The sequence below is a fragment of the Peromyscus leucopus genome, chromosome 4, assembly GCF_004664715.2.
Source record: "Peromyscus leucopus breed LL Stock chromosome 4, UCI_PerLeu_2.1, whole genome shotgun sequence".
In the NCBI taxonomy this organism is placed as follows: domain Eukaryota; kingdom Metazoa; phylum Chordata; class Mammalia; order Rodentia; family Cricetidae; genus Peromyscus; species Peromyscus leucopus.
This window is the reverse complement of record NC_051066.1, coordinates 60,282,736-60,298,831: the sequence shown is the minus strand read 5'-3', so window position 1 is coordinate 60,298,831 and position 16,096 is coordinate 60,282,736. Positions and strand designations below refer to the sequence as shown.

General features: G+C 38.6%; 1 protein-coding gene across 1 annotated transcript in view; it reads right to left on the bottom strand.

The window, feature by feature from the left end:
- Nucleotides 1-1,385: 1,385 nt before the first annotated feature.
- Nucleotides 1,386-16,096, bottom strand: part of Fam171b (family with sequence similarity 171 member B) — a 52,190-nt gene continuing 37,479 nt past the window's right edge. The window contains 6 exon segments of the mRNA XM_028884442.1: nt 1,386-4,492; nt 4,495-5,717; nt 6,561-6,684; nt 9,103-9,219; nt 10,748-10,918; nt 13,221-13,379. Of these exon segments, the coding sequence (XP_028740275.1) occupies nt 4,371-4,492; nt 4,495-5,717; nt 6,561-6,684; nt 9,103-9,219; nt 10,748-10,918; nt 13,221-13,379 (1,916 nt within the window). The 3' untranslated portion in view covers nt 1,386-4,370.

Sequence of the window (16,096 nt, the reverse complement as noted above, 5' to 3'; positions counted from 1 at the left end):
ATTGCAATATTTTAACAAGTGTCACAGGTAGTAAAAAATGTGATCTTTAAGCAGAGCTATTTCAGGAAGAAAAGTTATTTCCCCTCCCAGAAATTTCCTGTGCGTTTATAGCAATGAGTTTATATTAATGATACCAAAATATTTTACATTTAGCATTAAAAACTGTTACTGAGTTCTTGACTACTTTTCTGACATTAAACTATTAAGAATCTGAATTCAATAAAGATAAAAATATCAAGAAAAGAATCTTCATTTTGGTGGAGAGGCAAATCCAAATCTCATACAGTAAAGCACTTTTCTCTACCCTTCCCTTGGTGTGAGAGCATACTTCTGGAAGGAAGCTATCTTGTCGTGTATCCTGACAAAGGAATCTCTTATTAGAGATGCAGAGGAAAGGTGCTAATTATGGAGCTAAGATAAAACAACACAAAGGCCTCGTTTCATATTTTCCAGTATGTAGTCGAAGGGGCAGGGCCCTGGTTATCTGTTCCAACCATTAAGTATATGAGAAGAATCACTTTCCGTAACATTAAAATATCCCTGTCTCTACCCAGCTTCTTTTTCTGCAGCTCTTTACATTTCCCATCATTCTTCCCATACTGTTTTTCTTTCTGAGAGCAGAGTGTCATGATCAGCTCATGAATCTCATTGCTCTGGCAGCTATGCTTCTGATCATGACTTAGCCACATCGTTTCTTAGAATCCGATAGCCTTCAGGCACCCAGGCTCTGACACACAGGTAGCCTCAACCATGCTGGAGCTTGCAGGGCTCCAGGTGGCAGGTTCTAGCATAGTGCCAGTGGGATCAGTGTGTCTGCAGTACTGCATGCCAAGTGACTTCAGAGTCCAATACCCAGTAGATCTATTGAAAAGTATATCTTGTCACATAATGAATAAAAGGTATTAAGGAGGTCTAAAAACATGGCAGCCAGGATAATTCTCAAAGGTATTCTAAAGCCCCCCAACTACCACCTGCCTGAACCCAAATGTTGTTCAGCTGGCTAAGAGAGGACTTTGGATATCTGAGTGTGAAGGGCCTTTGAGTCATCACTTAGTCTGAGGTCAAAAGCCCAAAGAGTATTTTGAAAAGAGGTATGGGGGCTTTATATCATTTTTTCACTTAGAATTTAAAATAAATTATAATCTTAAAAATGGCTATGAGATTAATGAATCCCATTCAGGGAAAACTAGTTGTCTATACTCAGCTTCAATAGTAAAACTGGGAACTCCGGAGACATAAAAATAGTTATCAAGTTCATTATATACATGGGGTTCATTTTACCATGGGATATAATGAACAAAAAGAAGTGATTATTTACTATATTATATAATAATATAGGGAGGAAGCTTTTGCTTGTTACTTGAAATTAAACACTGCAACAAGTATATATTTAGATTGTTTTTATTATCCTTAAAGAACTGTTTGTAACATTTTACAAATCTTCAGACTGTTCAAGAAATACAGCAACATCAATAAATACACCAAAACATGAGATTTCTCTAATGAAAGAATACAAAGAAGAAAAAAATAGAAACACCTGAGAACAAGAGGGCAAGACGTCAACTCTAGATCTGAAGTGGAAACCAAGTCAGGTCTCTCTATGATGCCAGCACACGACAATAAGTAACTCAAGCCATAGAAATTAATGTGTAGTTTTGAGCTTCACCTTTCTGGGAAGTTTGGAAGGACAATATTTGAACCCAAAACCTCTAAAACCCTATAATATATGTATATATCGATAGCAGAGGATCCAAATACATAGAAAATGGCCAGACAGTAACTGCCAAAGCAAAGCAGAGCTCTTATTCCTCAGCATTTGTGATCTTCGTAGCATACTGTGAACTATAAAAGGGCATGATCCCTCTTCAACTGCACAAAGTCATAAAAATGGATTTTATAAAGTTTCAAGGTCATCAAAACTGCATACAGCTGTGCTTTAGTAAATGAATCTATTGGTTAATTGATAGCTTTGCCTTCAAGATATATCCAAACTATGTACAAAGGATCCACAAATGTCAGCAATTTGTAACCAAAATTTGCTAGTTTACATATGCAAAAGTCTGCATTGGTTTTCAATTTAAAAATTTAAGAAAGTAGTGAATAGTGTTGGTTTATCATGTGGGTTAAGAAAAAGTAGATGGCTTCAGCTTTTTAAACAGGGAATTGTGAACTGCTCACAAATGAGAAGTCACATTCTTCTGATTAGAAAAGATAAGCTGCCTAAAATTCCCAATCAAAAACAGCACATGCAGTATTTTTTGAAGTGATTTTGTGAAATTAAAGTTCTACAAAAGCCCTTAGGATGCATCATCTCATTTCCCTTAGACAAGAATGAGGGAAGTCACTGGCGTACTTGGGCGATATACTCATATGTTTATATGTGTATTTCATTGCCCAGTGGAGACACAAAACCTTTTTAAAGGTGAGGCTATACACTTACAGTGTTAAGGAGATGCAGCACTTTACTATGTAGTTCCTAACCACATTCCAATATAAACAATTTACCAATATGTTGTGGACTCAAGAAACAACACGCAAAAGAAAATGTTACATGCAAAATTCATTGTTCCAACGTGAAACACTAGGGCTCTATAGTTTTTAATACCTGCACATCTGTTTGATTTGGCTAACAAGATGTACACTGAAGAAAGATGTTATTAATCCTCCTAACGCAAGTCCGAGTCAAAGGCACTTCCACAGAGCACTAACTCCTTAAACTTCTCCAAGTCATTCCATGCTGTTTATGATCTATTTCTGTGTGAGACCAATAAAAGCCCCCTTGTCTAAATGTGAGCCTTGTCACTCTACCCCCAAAAGGAAGCCTAGGTGTCACCCAAACACATATGGAGAGCAGTCATATACAGAAACATAGGCAAAGGTCTTTGCATTCTTTGGGTTGAATTCATAAAGCCGGGTGAGTTCCAACAGATAGGATACTACAGAAGGGATTGCAGGAAAAACCGGCTGAAGTCTATTGTCTTGATTGGGGCGGGGGCGGTGCTGACTTCCATTGAATAACTATCTACAATTCTACAAAGTTGGGGTGTCTATTTTAGTTTCCTTAAATTGTTGAGATGGCTTGAATCTCCTCTGCTGTCATACATTGAATGGTAGGGGGTGAGAAGAACCATCCTTCCCACCAAAAGGGAAGGGAGAGCTGCTGCACAAATGTGTCCTCGTGAGAATTTTTAGGTAGAACAGGATGGGTTGACTGGATCAAAGAGCTTTGATCTGTAGAAGAGTTAAGGACACATAATTGAAAACGGCTCGTAAGCTCACGCTGAGGAAAGGACACTGATAAAAGCCTGGAACTGACCAGTGAGGCTGTATGGACACAAGCGACAAAGCAAGCTCCCCCTTGAAACCCAGAATGTTTTCTTCAAACATCTCCTAACAGTGTCAACATGAAGAAACCTAACTCATACCCTGGAGATTGTTTGAATATCAGGAAAATGGCCTTTCCTTTCCTACCCAATTACATGGAATATTCACTTCCTTTATCTCCACAGTCTTCATGTTTTGGCATTCACAAGAAATTTTTGTATTTTTTAATCAAGTGTAATAGTCACTAAATGACTGAATTTGAATTGGGGTTGTGACAAGAGTATTAAAAACAGATTTTAGCCTATGCAGATCAGTGAACCTCAAAGCAAACCATAGCCTCCTCTCACCTGGCAACTAAGGTCACTTCATTTGAAAATAAAAAGACAACAGCAGAGTTTTCACTTCTCAAATTTCTACCTAAGTCAATGCCTTATTTTCTCCGTAAACCTATATCCCCAAATAACCAGAGTTGGGTCTCCTCTGATGAACTGGGGACTTCCTGCCCGTGTTACAGGAGCACAGGATTTACTTTGGTGCTGACAATCCACAAACCATGAATCTTAAGAAGGAAAGTGTTGATTGGTCTTTAACATCCGTCCAAACATTTATCAAGTTGTTTTTAAGCATAGGCAGGAAGAGACATCATAGTCACACTGCAGGAGGATGAGGCCCGAAGAAGACACCTGCCTTCATGTCCCACGAGACCAAGGCAGAGGTAAGATTTTAGAAAGCAGCTTTAGCACACTTTTCACTACTGTAGTCTTAAGAGTCGGTATCAATTGGCAAACTGAGCAACATTTTCAGATAACATATTTTACATTTTTGAAAACTTAGATAGCTTCATCACTCAAAAGCAAAAAAAAAAAAAAAAGAATGGGCCAGGGAAAGCATTTCTGATTTTTGAATTATTATTTTACCATCTACTTTGCTTGAGATGTGTCTAAGGCCCATGAGATTGCTCAGTCTCAGCTTCCTAAATTCATACTGCAATTTACAAGAAGCAAGAATACACACCATGAAACGACAGAGATACATGGCTCTCACAATTAGTTTATGGGAATCAGTGGACGCTCCTCTCGTTTCTTCCAGATGTTAGTCTTGCTATCTCTTTTGGCTAGTGGTGGTGGTCGGCCTCTTTTTTTAGTGGGAGATGTGTTGGCTTCAAATCTTCCACGGTGCTTTTCCTTCCTGGAGACTCTTCCCCAGGATGCTCTTCAATAACTCCACCACCCCCATCTAAGATGTGCCTCAATGCAGGATCCTCAGGAGAGCAAACTGTGGTTCCACTCTCACTGCTGCTCAGGTCTAAATCTTCCAGGTAAAGGATCTTGGGCTGATGCATGCTTTTGATGAATGTTTTCTCCCTCTCCAGCTTTCTGCTTGAATGATGCTCATTCATATCCACCCCAGAGTCCAGACTTGTATCATTGCTCTGGGTTCTCTTGCCTTTTTTCAGGTCTATAAAGGAGTGTCTCACTTGTGCCACAGGCTTTCCATCAAGAGACACAAACCATGCCCTGGGATGGGGAGAGGGCTTGCCTTTGGACAGCTCGAGGAGGGTCTGCTCTGAAATTCCTTGGAGTTCTGATGAAAAGGGAGTCATCACAACAGCTTCATTTAGAGTTCCAGGAACAGACACAGACTCCAACAAGCTGTTGGAATATCGGCTCCAGTCGGAAGTCTGGGATGGCAAGCTCTGCTGACCTTCAAGTACAATGTCTTCTTCTCTGGCATCTGGGGCCTGGATGTGAGAATGCATTGGCATTTTGGGCAATGTTTGTGTAAAGTTCTCTCTGTTCACTGGTTCCATCAGTTGGCCATAGACTAACTGCCCCTTTCGTGGCAAAGTGGCGGACTTAGCAGCATGTAACTGCTCTGGTGTGGAAAAAAGGTCTGATGTCTGAAGGATGGCAATGGGCTGGCTGTAGATGTGCATGAGCTGCTCGGGAATGTGGGAACGCCCATATACCTCCTCACTTCCTGTGAGATACCTCTTGTCCTCTTGAGCGTCACCTAGTGATGGAGAGAGATTGTTGTTAATATGCTTAGGTTGTTTGCTTCCTATACTTGGCTCCAAAGACTGTGTTGGATTTCTTGAGTAGTTATTATGATTGCCTGACAGAAAGGAAACATCTTCATTGTAGATTTTAAAATTGTCCCGAGTTTTCACCATGGAAATTCTTTCTTCTGCTTCCTTCTTGGTGCTTTCCTTTTTCTGGGGGCTGTAGGATGAGGTTTGGGCATTAAATAACTGTGCCTTGTCCTCAGCTTTTAATGCAACTTTGACTGAACTGATATGATTTATGTGTGTTGTTGATGTTGTCTGGTCTCTCTTGAGAATCTCAAGTTTAGTGATATTTCTTTCTCTTTTCTGTGGTGTTCCACATTTACCCCTAGAGGAGAAAAAGCAAACAGTAAAGGATACTTAAAAGTTACAATCTATAAGATTCACCAAAGAAAAATATACCAAAACATATAAATACATATCTAATGATTATTAGAATACATTTGTTTTGATTTCCAATCTAAATATATTAAAGGCTAAGTGATCTCTTTGTAATTTTTTAATTTTTATTTATGTGTATGTATGTGCATGTGAGAGCCCCTAGAACTGGAGTTACAGGCAGATATGAGTGCTGGGCACAGAACTCAGGTCCTTTGGAAGAGCAAGTGGTTTGTTTTTGTTTGTTTGCTTGTTTTTGGTTATTTGTTTTGTTTTTAAATAGATTCTTCTTGCATACAGTACACCTGGACCACAGTTTCCCCTCCCTCCACTTCTCCCAGCTCCTTGTCACCTCTTCTCTCCCCCAGATCTACTTCCTCTCTGTTTCCCTTCATAAAAGAGCAAGCCTCCAAGAGACAACAACCAAACACAGCAAAACAAGATACAATAAGACAAGGGAAAACCCTCATATGGAGACTGGACAAGGCAACACAATAGGAGGAAAAGAGTCTCAAGAGCAGGCAAAAGAAACAGAGACACACCTGCTCCCACTGTTAGGAGTCCCACAAAAAAGCCACCTAGCAGCTACAACACATATGCAGAGGACCTGGTACATACCCTTGCCAGCCTCGTATTTGCTGCCTCAGTAGGAGAAAGTGTTTTTAACCACTAAGTCATCTCCCCAACCCCTAATAATTATTTCTATAAACAAACTCTATAATGCACACAACATACTGAAATTATACTATAATATGAAACTCTGTCTATACACATAGATTAGTGCTGTTCTCACCTGCAATAACAAAGTAGTACAGCAAAAAATCCAATGATGATAACTATTGTTCCCCCTAATATGGCTGTAAGGAACACCGTGTGGTAGGCAGTTATGTCTTTAGAATCTTCATTTATACCAGAACCTGTATGATTCAACATAAACACAGAAAAACATATTATTTGGGGTTAGACTTTTAGTTTTGTTCTATCCTGGATGAGGCAGACTGAGTATATATGTTCAATTCTATTGGTTTGCTTCCTTCAAAGAAGTGGTGAAGTACATCTTTCGTGACTTGCTTTGACCATTGAATTTTGAACACTTGGAATGAGGTTGCATGACTATGGGAATAGCTTTTTCCAAAATACCACTTGCCTTCAGAAACTGAACTTCTTGCTTAATATTGAATCCTGATTAATAACATGCATCCAAATCATCTAAATGTTTGTATTCAACCTGTTTCCCTACTGTGTATTCAGCCTATTCAGTTTAACTTACCTTTAAGAAAACAATGTAACCCACCTCACTATGCCTTGGAATTCCCATGTAATTCACTTTTACAAAATACACTGAGTTTATAGCTTTAATCTAAAATCATTTTCCCCATCTCTCCTTTGGGACTCTTTCATGCCCCTGACCCAGAATAATGGGTAAGCATTGTGGTATTCTTTTTCAGAAAGTAGTCAGTATGTTGAAAGCAACTTAAAGAAAATAAACATTCCCCATAAATGTTGGAAGCAACAGGTGAATACAGGTTGGTAGCATCTGTTTGCAGTTTTGAGTGATACTTGGGGGTCAGTAAATTCTTCCTTTGTAAATGCTAGTAAAAAAAATTAAGAGATTCCTCATTTCCTTCCTATACCATATTTTCTGTGCTATTTGATAAAAATGAAACAAAGCCCTTTGTTAGAAGCAGACAGAAAGATACAGGGAGAGAAGTGCAGAATCCACATTTGGGATCACTCTTGGTTTGAAATGATCCAAGAGGAAGAGGCTTTTTTTTTAATGTGGCACCAAAGCATGTGATGTGGCTCGGCCATCCTGTTAAGGCACTCTGACATGGGAAGAGTACGCCCCAGAAAGTCACTATGCCTTCAACCTGAGTTCTGAAATGGGAAAACATGTTGAGTTGAACCATGCCAAGCCCAACAGCAGAGCAGCCAACCCCAAACACTCACATGCTTCAAATACCTTATATATAAATAATATATCGGCTAAAATGGCTGGCTGCTGCACAACACCTTGCTCTTACAGAACTGGTAAGAATCCCGCTGCTGAGATGCTGAGAAAACAAAACCCTAAAATATGTGGTCCTGGCTTCCGAGCCCTAAAGAGAACTTTGAAGGAAATTGTTTAAGGAAGTTGTAAAAATGGAAAGTTAAATTATGCAGTAGCAAAATATAGAACTATGGGGTTCTTATTTGAGTTAGAGGGATGGTCAGGGTAACAGAACCATCCAGTCTCTACCATGTGAAAGGATGTTTCTGTATTCAGGAAGGTTTTGTGGGGGTTTTGTTTTGTTTTTTATTTTATTGTTGTTTTGTTGCTTGTTTTGTGGGGGTGGGTTGTTGTTTTTGTTTTGTTTTTTGTTGTTGTTGTTGTTTATTACAGCTTTATCCAGACAGGATCTCACTATGTAGCTCAGGCTGTCCTGGAACTCTCTATGTAGACCAGGCTGGCCTCAAACTCAGAGATCTGCCTGTCACTACCTCCCAAGTGCTGGGATTAAAGGTGTGCATCATTATGCCCAGTTCTATTCAGGAAGATTTAATATATTGAATACATAATGATTTTTTTTAATTTTTGATAAATTTACTGGATGTGATAAATGTGAGGTTTCCTTAGGTTCAGATTCCCTGCATAATTTGATACCATATTAAATACTTTGTGTTAGATCAGCATGGATTATCCCTAGTGAAGAATTCTTGATGTGTGGCCACCAGCTTCCAGTCACCTTCTGTTCAAATTGCCAGGTCAATGATCTTGTTGTATATCATATCATCTATCTGATCTTTCAAAACAATCTAAAGACACTATCCAACATCCTTTCCCCTCATGTCCCCCAGAGTCTTCCTCCTCAGAAAGATCAGGCACTGTGGGCAGAAAGACTGGAAAGGACTGGCGTCGGTGGCAGCCACCTGGTGAGGAGTTGAGCAAGCTTTGGTCAGCTCTCTGGAGCTGCAGAGATGTCTGCCTTCCCCAGGAACCTGTAAACTACACACATTTTTCACCTTTTAAAAAATTACTCAAAATGTCCCTGTTTCTTAAAGCCAGAAAATCTAACTGTGCTGGGCAGAATTTACTCATGAAAACATAAACTTAGAAAATACTGGAAGCAACTTCAGTCTTCATAGATTCATTAGATGTGACAGGAAGAGGCTTAGAATTCATGGAGCTTAATCCTTTGGTCCTGTGTATAAGAAAAGGGGATGGAGAAGGAGTTGTCTGGTTTCACTCACCTGCTACATGGCAATGCTTAGGCTAAGCTGGGGCCAGCTGATATTAACTCCAGCATGCTATGTGCATTATTCTTTAAAATTACTTTGTTTCACTTTTACAGTACCTCTAGCTCCTGGGAATGGAGCTGCTATCCAGTAGCCCAAATGTGGTGCATCGTAGGTCCAAATCAAATGACTGTTATGCTCCTTGACTATTCCCCAGCCATGATGCACCCAAGCACCTAAAACATATGGTAAGTGAAAAACAACAATTAGGGATAGTTCTAAACCTTAAACCAAAAGTATACAAACAGTTTGCTGGTAATCATGTAAAGAATTCAGAACATTTCAGAAATTATAAATACCATGATACTAAATATCTAGGATGATAAATCTTAAATATCACACCACACTCAGTAGAATGCATACATGATGACATAATGTGAATGATTTGACAAGACTAAAAGAGACAAATTCATTATAACAAAACTCAACTTAGGTACCCTGAGGATGTGAGGAATAAAATTCTAATTTAAAGGCTAGCTAAGATGTAAAGTGCTTGAATCCCAGAGTTCAGTCTCTAGCACCAGACACTTAACAAGAGAGGAATAAATCCCAATTCATCAACAGGTAGTTATTTGTCACTTGTCCTGAGATTGTGATTAAACACATGTACAGCATATGTTTTGTGACCTTATCACTTTAAGAACCGTTGTTCTAATGCTACTGATAGTTTTTGCAGAACAATTTCTTTTCCATCCAGAGCTGCAACTATGAATGAGTCAGACTTCACATGCAATTTTCATTTGAGGTGTCAGAAATTAAAGCAGTTTACTGCAGGCGTGCTGCTGTAGCTGGGAAGCAAGCCCAGAGCTGGTCTTCTTTGCAATGAAGAATGAAGTCAGAAGATCCAGGAGGAAATGATTAAATGACCAAAATAGAACCCAAATCACCGCAGCATCTGTAACTAGGTGAGTCCCTAAAGGGGGACCATCACTCCTTCCATCTCTTGTGGAATTTATTGTCAAGATACTCACACATATTTTTGATGGTCTTAACCAAGATTTTAGATACTCTCATACTGCCTACTAAAATTTCCTGAGGAAATATTTTTTAATCTTAAGTTACTTCTTCCTCAGAATGTTAGAGGAACACAAGACAATGTAGGTGAATAATGTTCAAATTTTTGTTTGTTTGTTTTTACATAATGTGTATGATGGTTAACCTCAATTGTCAGCTTGATGAGAGCTACAGTCACCTTGAGAAATGGGCCTCCTCTGGCACGCCTGTGGAGAATTATCTTGAGAAGGTCAATTGAAGTAGGAAGACACTTGCACTGTGAGTGGCACCAGCCACGGGGCCATGATCAGAACAGGAGAAAGGAGAAAGCCAGCCGAGCACCAGCCTTCATCACTCTCTGCTTCTTGACGATGGATGCAGCGTGACCAGCTGCCTCAACCCCTCCTCTACTGAAGCTTCCCCACCACGATGGACTACAACCATCACGGTTATGAGTCAAAATAAATCATCTCTCTCTCTTAAGTTGCCTTTGTCACAGGGCATTTTATTATAGCAATTGGAAAAGCAATCAAGACAGTGAATTAGCATCATTTCCCCTCACAAATACATGCACCAGTGAGGCCAATTATGGTCCTTAACAAAGTGTACAGAGTGGTAATGTTAGTGAAAGCCTAGATATGTATAAAGCTCTAAGATTAAATATCCAAATGTCCAAAAGAAAAATATTCTATTTTATCTTAGCTACCATACCTGTGTTCATATCAAACGTCCAAGCAGGTATGCGATCTCCCATGTTTACATGATTTGTATGTAGAAGAGGAAGAGATATATGAATAGAGCCATCCACCTTTAGTTCTTTTCCTCCAGAATATATTTTCACACATATTGCAGCAAGAGGAGTCAATTCAATGTTTTCCAAACCTAAAATAGAGTATAATTTATTAGGATTATACTCAGAGGTTGCATATACGTAATAAATTGTTATGACTCTAAAATTCATTTTACTCTATTATTTCATCATTGTTACCCATTCTAATGCATACTCTATTAGTTGTACATTAAAGATTTTTTTAATATAATTTTAATATGTTTCATAAATAGCTACTGGCTAAGAATGTAACATTGGCCAATAGGTGTAAGCTTCGGTTAGTCTAATTCTTTCAGAGTCATCTGATTTAAGGACACTGGAATCCAACCAAATGTTTTTGAAGGTGTAATCCCAGGCCAGCGAGATGGCTCAGTGGGTAAAGGTACTTGTTGTATAAGCCTGACAACCCGAGTTTGATTCCTGCTTGGAAGGAGAGCACTGGCTCCTAGAAGATGTCTTCTGGTCTCCACAGGCATACTGCATCGAGTGCACACACTCTATGCCCTAAGCGCTAATCCTAACTTCCAATTTAAAAACCAAAAAGCACCTGTAGATTCACAGGGCTCTAGAACTGTGTAATCCAATAGGTGGGCTGCCAGCTGCATGTGGCTTTTATACAAAACCTGGACCTTTGGTGCTCTGACGACATCTCAAACTCAGTAAGCACGTGTGACCAGTGACACCAGGCTAGACAAAGCAGAGAAGTCAGTCCCCTTACAAGACTCAGCATGTTTAAAGCAGGATTTTGAGAGGAAAACTCACTGTGACCCTGCCCAGGTCTCATGAGCTTTGTCTTGAACATCCTCCAGCACAGCATGAGCTCACCTGAGACAGCCAGCGGTGTGGCATTCATGTAACTGTCTTGACTTTGCGCATCCTCTAACTTACATCTAGAAAAACCTTGTCGGATGTCTTAGACCAGCTTCCTCAAGAAGCAGGCTTTGGGATAATTTGAGCAGGAACTGACCGGGGAAGTAATCCCCAGAAATAACCACTCATGAAGTGGAAGGTCAATACACATGGAAAGAAGCCAACACAGGACACAGTAAAGGAGGAGAATCAGGGAGATAACTCCAGAACAAGCCCACTAGCCAAAGCAAGGAAATAGGAGTATTAACGTGTCAACTCCGGTATGCTCCATGTAAGGACAAAACCTGCTTCATGGACCAGGCAGTGTCCTCAAGCAGTGACTGATGTGTGCAGTAGCGAACAGGTTTGACAGAAGATTGGGCTTCGTCTGGCTGCAACACTGGAAATACCAGTTTTATTTATAATTTATAGTATATATTATTTATATAATATACCCTCTTTACTCTCATTTCTAGATGTGCCCAAATGAACCAAAATTTGACACAACCAAAATACTTAAAATTATAAATTGTCTGAGGTAATTTTTTTTATATAAAATTTAATTTAATTTTACATATCAGCCACGGATTCGCCTGTCCTCCCTCCTCCCACCCGCCCTCTGAGGTAATTTTAAACAGTGGTGTTTCAATTAGGTTCACAAATAGGAGAAATGGTGTGACAAATGTGGTTGTGTTTTAAATTTTGGTTTAAAAGCAAAAATCCATGCATCCCTTAACTTTTAAATCACACGAGCCTAACAACAAAGCTGCGGACTGTGGACTAGTCTCTTTCCTAGCTAAGACAGATCAAGTAGAAACCACGATCGCTGACTCAGCTCTGTCACCGTGGTAAACATAACTCAGAGACTAGCTGATAGCATACTTTCTCTGGCTATTTAACTGACACTTCTCATCAATTTGCTAAAGACTAACTGCATAAAAAGTCAATGGGATATGTATTTAAGTCAAAGTTGCTAAATGTATCATATTGTAAATTTTGCAATAATCACAGCTTTTTCTGTATTTTGCCTACTTACTTTGGTTCAGATGAAATTTAATGAATTAAAATGAAAGGGCATTTTGATTAGTTTGACATAATAGATGCCAAAGACTGTGGTATAATTATTCTGTTTTGTTTTGTTTTGTTTTGTTTGTTTGTTTGTTTGTTTTTTTGTTGTGGGAGACAAGGTTTCTCTGCGTAACAGCCCTGGCTGCTCTAGAACCCTCTTTGTACCCAGGCTGGCCTCAAACTCACAGATATCTGCCTGCCTCTTGGCCTCTCAGGGACTGGACCACCACACCTGGCTTAACTATTCTTTCTTGGATAAAAAGAAATTGCTTATAAACAATTAATACTTAGATATTTCAAAAGCAACATGTATTTTGCAAAGCTTTAGTAAAAATCAAATGTGTAATATCATGAACATAAATAAATGGTATTTGATGAAAAATTTATGTACTGATGTTTTTTAGAAATGTGATTACATATTTAAAAACTAGAAAATACCTGGTTTGTTAAGAGTGATTCCAGTCGTATACAGAAAATTGTCCACCTTTAAAAACTGCTGTAGAACTGTTAGATAGCCAGTCACGTTGCTAATATGATGGTTGTCAGGAAGTTTAATGAAGGCTTTTGAAAACTGAACACTTGGTTGAGATTTGGCATCTGGAAAGGAAATCCCATTAACAAATGGACAGAAACATACACATATTAAAAACAGCATCACTGGTCAGGACATTTTCTTCTACAGGATGTGGTTATAATTATTTCTGAGTGTCATCAACATCTCACATAATTACTTTAAATTCAGAACCAAGAAGCTTCCTTTTTTCTATTTATATAAAGAGTACTTTTATTCCACAATAGTATCAATCTGTGAACCACAAATGAGCCATTGATGCTTACATGGATACACGTAAGAAACTTGAGTACAAGCAGAAGTTGTGGGAAAAGATGTCAGTAATAAGAATAATATTAATGTAAAGTTCTGGAATAGAAAAGATAGCATTCAGCATTCACATTACATATGGTTCTTTTAGATCAAAAAGCACCTCCAGACCAGAACTGCTTGATTCTGCCCAGAATTTCTTCATGGCTCTTTCAGATCTCACTTTAGGGAACCATATACTGACCATCCTCAGCTTGTGTGGTTCTGTAACAGGAGTGAGGTTGATGGTGTGTGTCAGAATGGGCCAAGACCAATCAAGCATCTTGTTCATGCTTAATGATAGGTCTAGTCCCAAGCACAACTACCAAGGTGTGTGCTTGCCTGGATAAAGAATGGAAGGCTTGTTTTGTTTCCCACAGGGTCCCTTTTTGTAACCCAAAATGAGAGCTTGTTTGAAAATGGAGGCAGTGTTTACAGGGTGGAATTGAGAAATGGAGAGAGGAAAAATTGTTTTTCAATTATTCCAACTTGAGTCCTTCAGATTAAACCTTGCCTAAAGTAGAGCCTGCTTTGAAAAAAATAAATGGTTCCTTTGGGTTTATGCTAATTTAGGATAGGTTTCCAGCAACATTCAATAATAGCCACCCTTCGAGACATCCAACCACATACTAAAGTGGGTAGGTTTCTCCATCAGATAGGTACACAGTAATTTTAAAGTCTTCCAAATGCCAGATTTCAGATGTATGTGTGTATTACTTCATTTCAGTGGTGTTGAATGGACTCTCTTCGGATATTTATCAATTGAGAACTCAGTGACATATTGATATTTCTATCAATTCCAAAATTAAAATTGTAAGTTATCAGATATATTACCTTTGGCCTTGGACTTAAATAAGATAACAGATAAATGCAGAAGAAATCATTTAAGTTATTAGGATGAAAAATGTATCAACTTTTAATTATTTGTGTGATATTAAAAGATAATGTCAGATAATTCTTAAAATCAGTTTCTAGGATTTTTTCATAAAGGGAGAAAAATAACACCTGCAAAACACTGGAGTAAAATAGCACAATTATATCTTCATTATTATTTAGCTATTTGAGGAAACAATCTGGTATTTTTGGATCACTCAAAATATTATCTAATACATTCTATTTTAAAATATGTGACCTTTATGTATGGAGATATCATGACGAAATACACATTTTCATATGCTAACCTAAACAATAAAATTTTAAAAACATATGGCTTAATAATGCTGAATATACAAATTTCTTATAAGTAAAAATATGCATCCTGTGTAAATTACCTGCATTTCCTAAGAAAAGTTTTCATTTTTTTCTATTCCCGTTTACAAATATATATATACTGAACGCACTTCTATTTTATAAACCAAATGTCTTCTTTAAAAAAAAAAAGATTTATTTATTTATGTATACAGTGTTCTGTCTGCATGTATGCCTGCATGACAGAAGAGGGCACCAGATCTCATTACAGATGGTTGTGAGCCACCATGTGGATGCTGGGACTTGAACTCAGGACCTCTGGAAGAGCAGTCAGTGCTCTTAACCTCTGAGCCATTTCTCTAGCCTCCTCCCACCCAAAAAAAATATCCCTTCTTGACAAAATATTTTATGAGCATTAAGAAAAGAAGTAGGTACTTTATGGAGAGATGTAACAATGTTAGAAACATCTGTATCTAATTTCATTAAAGCCCCAGCAGCATGAAACCAGGACTCTCTGTGGCCATGTGGCTCCTTTTCACTTTCTAATCTCCACACAAAACTCCACATTATATTCTGCTGAACGCTAGCAAAATGAGTACCAAATGCTCTAACATCTAGGGAAAGAGGATCTACAGCCTTACTTAGTAAGTCACTCCAAGATTAATCAAGCCCAAGCTCAAGTTTTAACTTGAGTACTATTAAGTGTTCTTATTTAATACTTCAGAAATGCTTCTAAATGTGAGTTTTCACAAGCAATTCTTTAGGCCATGCCTCTCTTGACTGACTTATTCGTGAGGATTTTCTGCCTTTTAGTCATTTCCATTATGTTAGCGCTGAACATTAATAGACCAATACAAATCAAACAAATAGTTGTAATTTATAAAGGCGTTATGTATTGTGTATCAAAACAGAAGCAAAATGTCTATTTTTCTCTTAAGAATCAATTAAGGGACACATGGAGGTAAAGAAAGGGTCAAACTGTCATCGTCATCGCTGGTGAATCAGGGAGGACAACTGCCTGAACCAATACCCCCAATGAGGCCTTTTGCACTCTTTCTTGTGGACTTGCAAGTAACAAATACCGCTAGTGAAGGCTGCCTAGACGGTCGATCGGAACTCCCCAGTGACAGGCCTCTCCCACATTAGCATCCAGATTCACACTGGAGGCACAGAAGGAAACAGAAACAGTTAGGGAGCCCAGAGGTCTAGGAAACATGTCTGTCCTTGTCACTGTTTCACCAGCTATAAAAGCCCCACTGAAAGATGA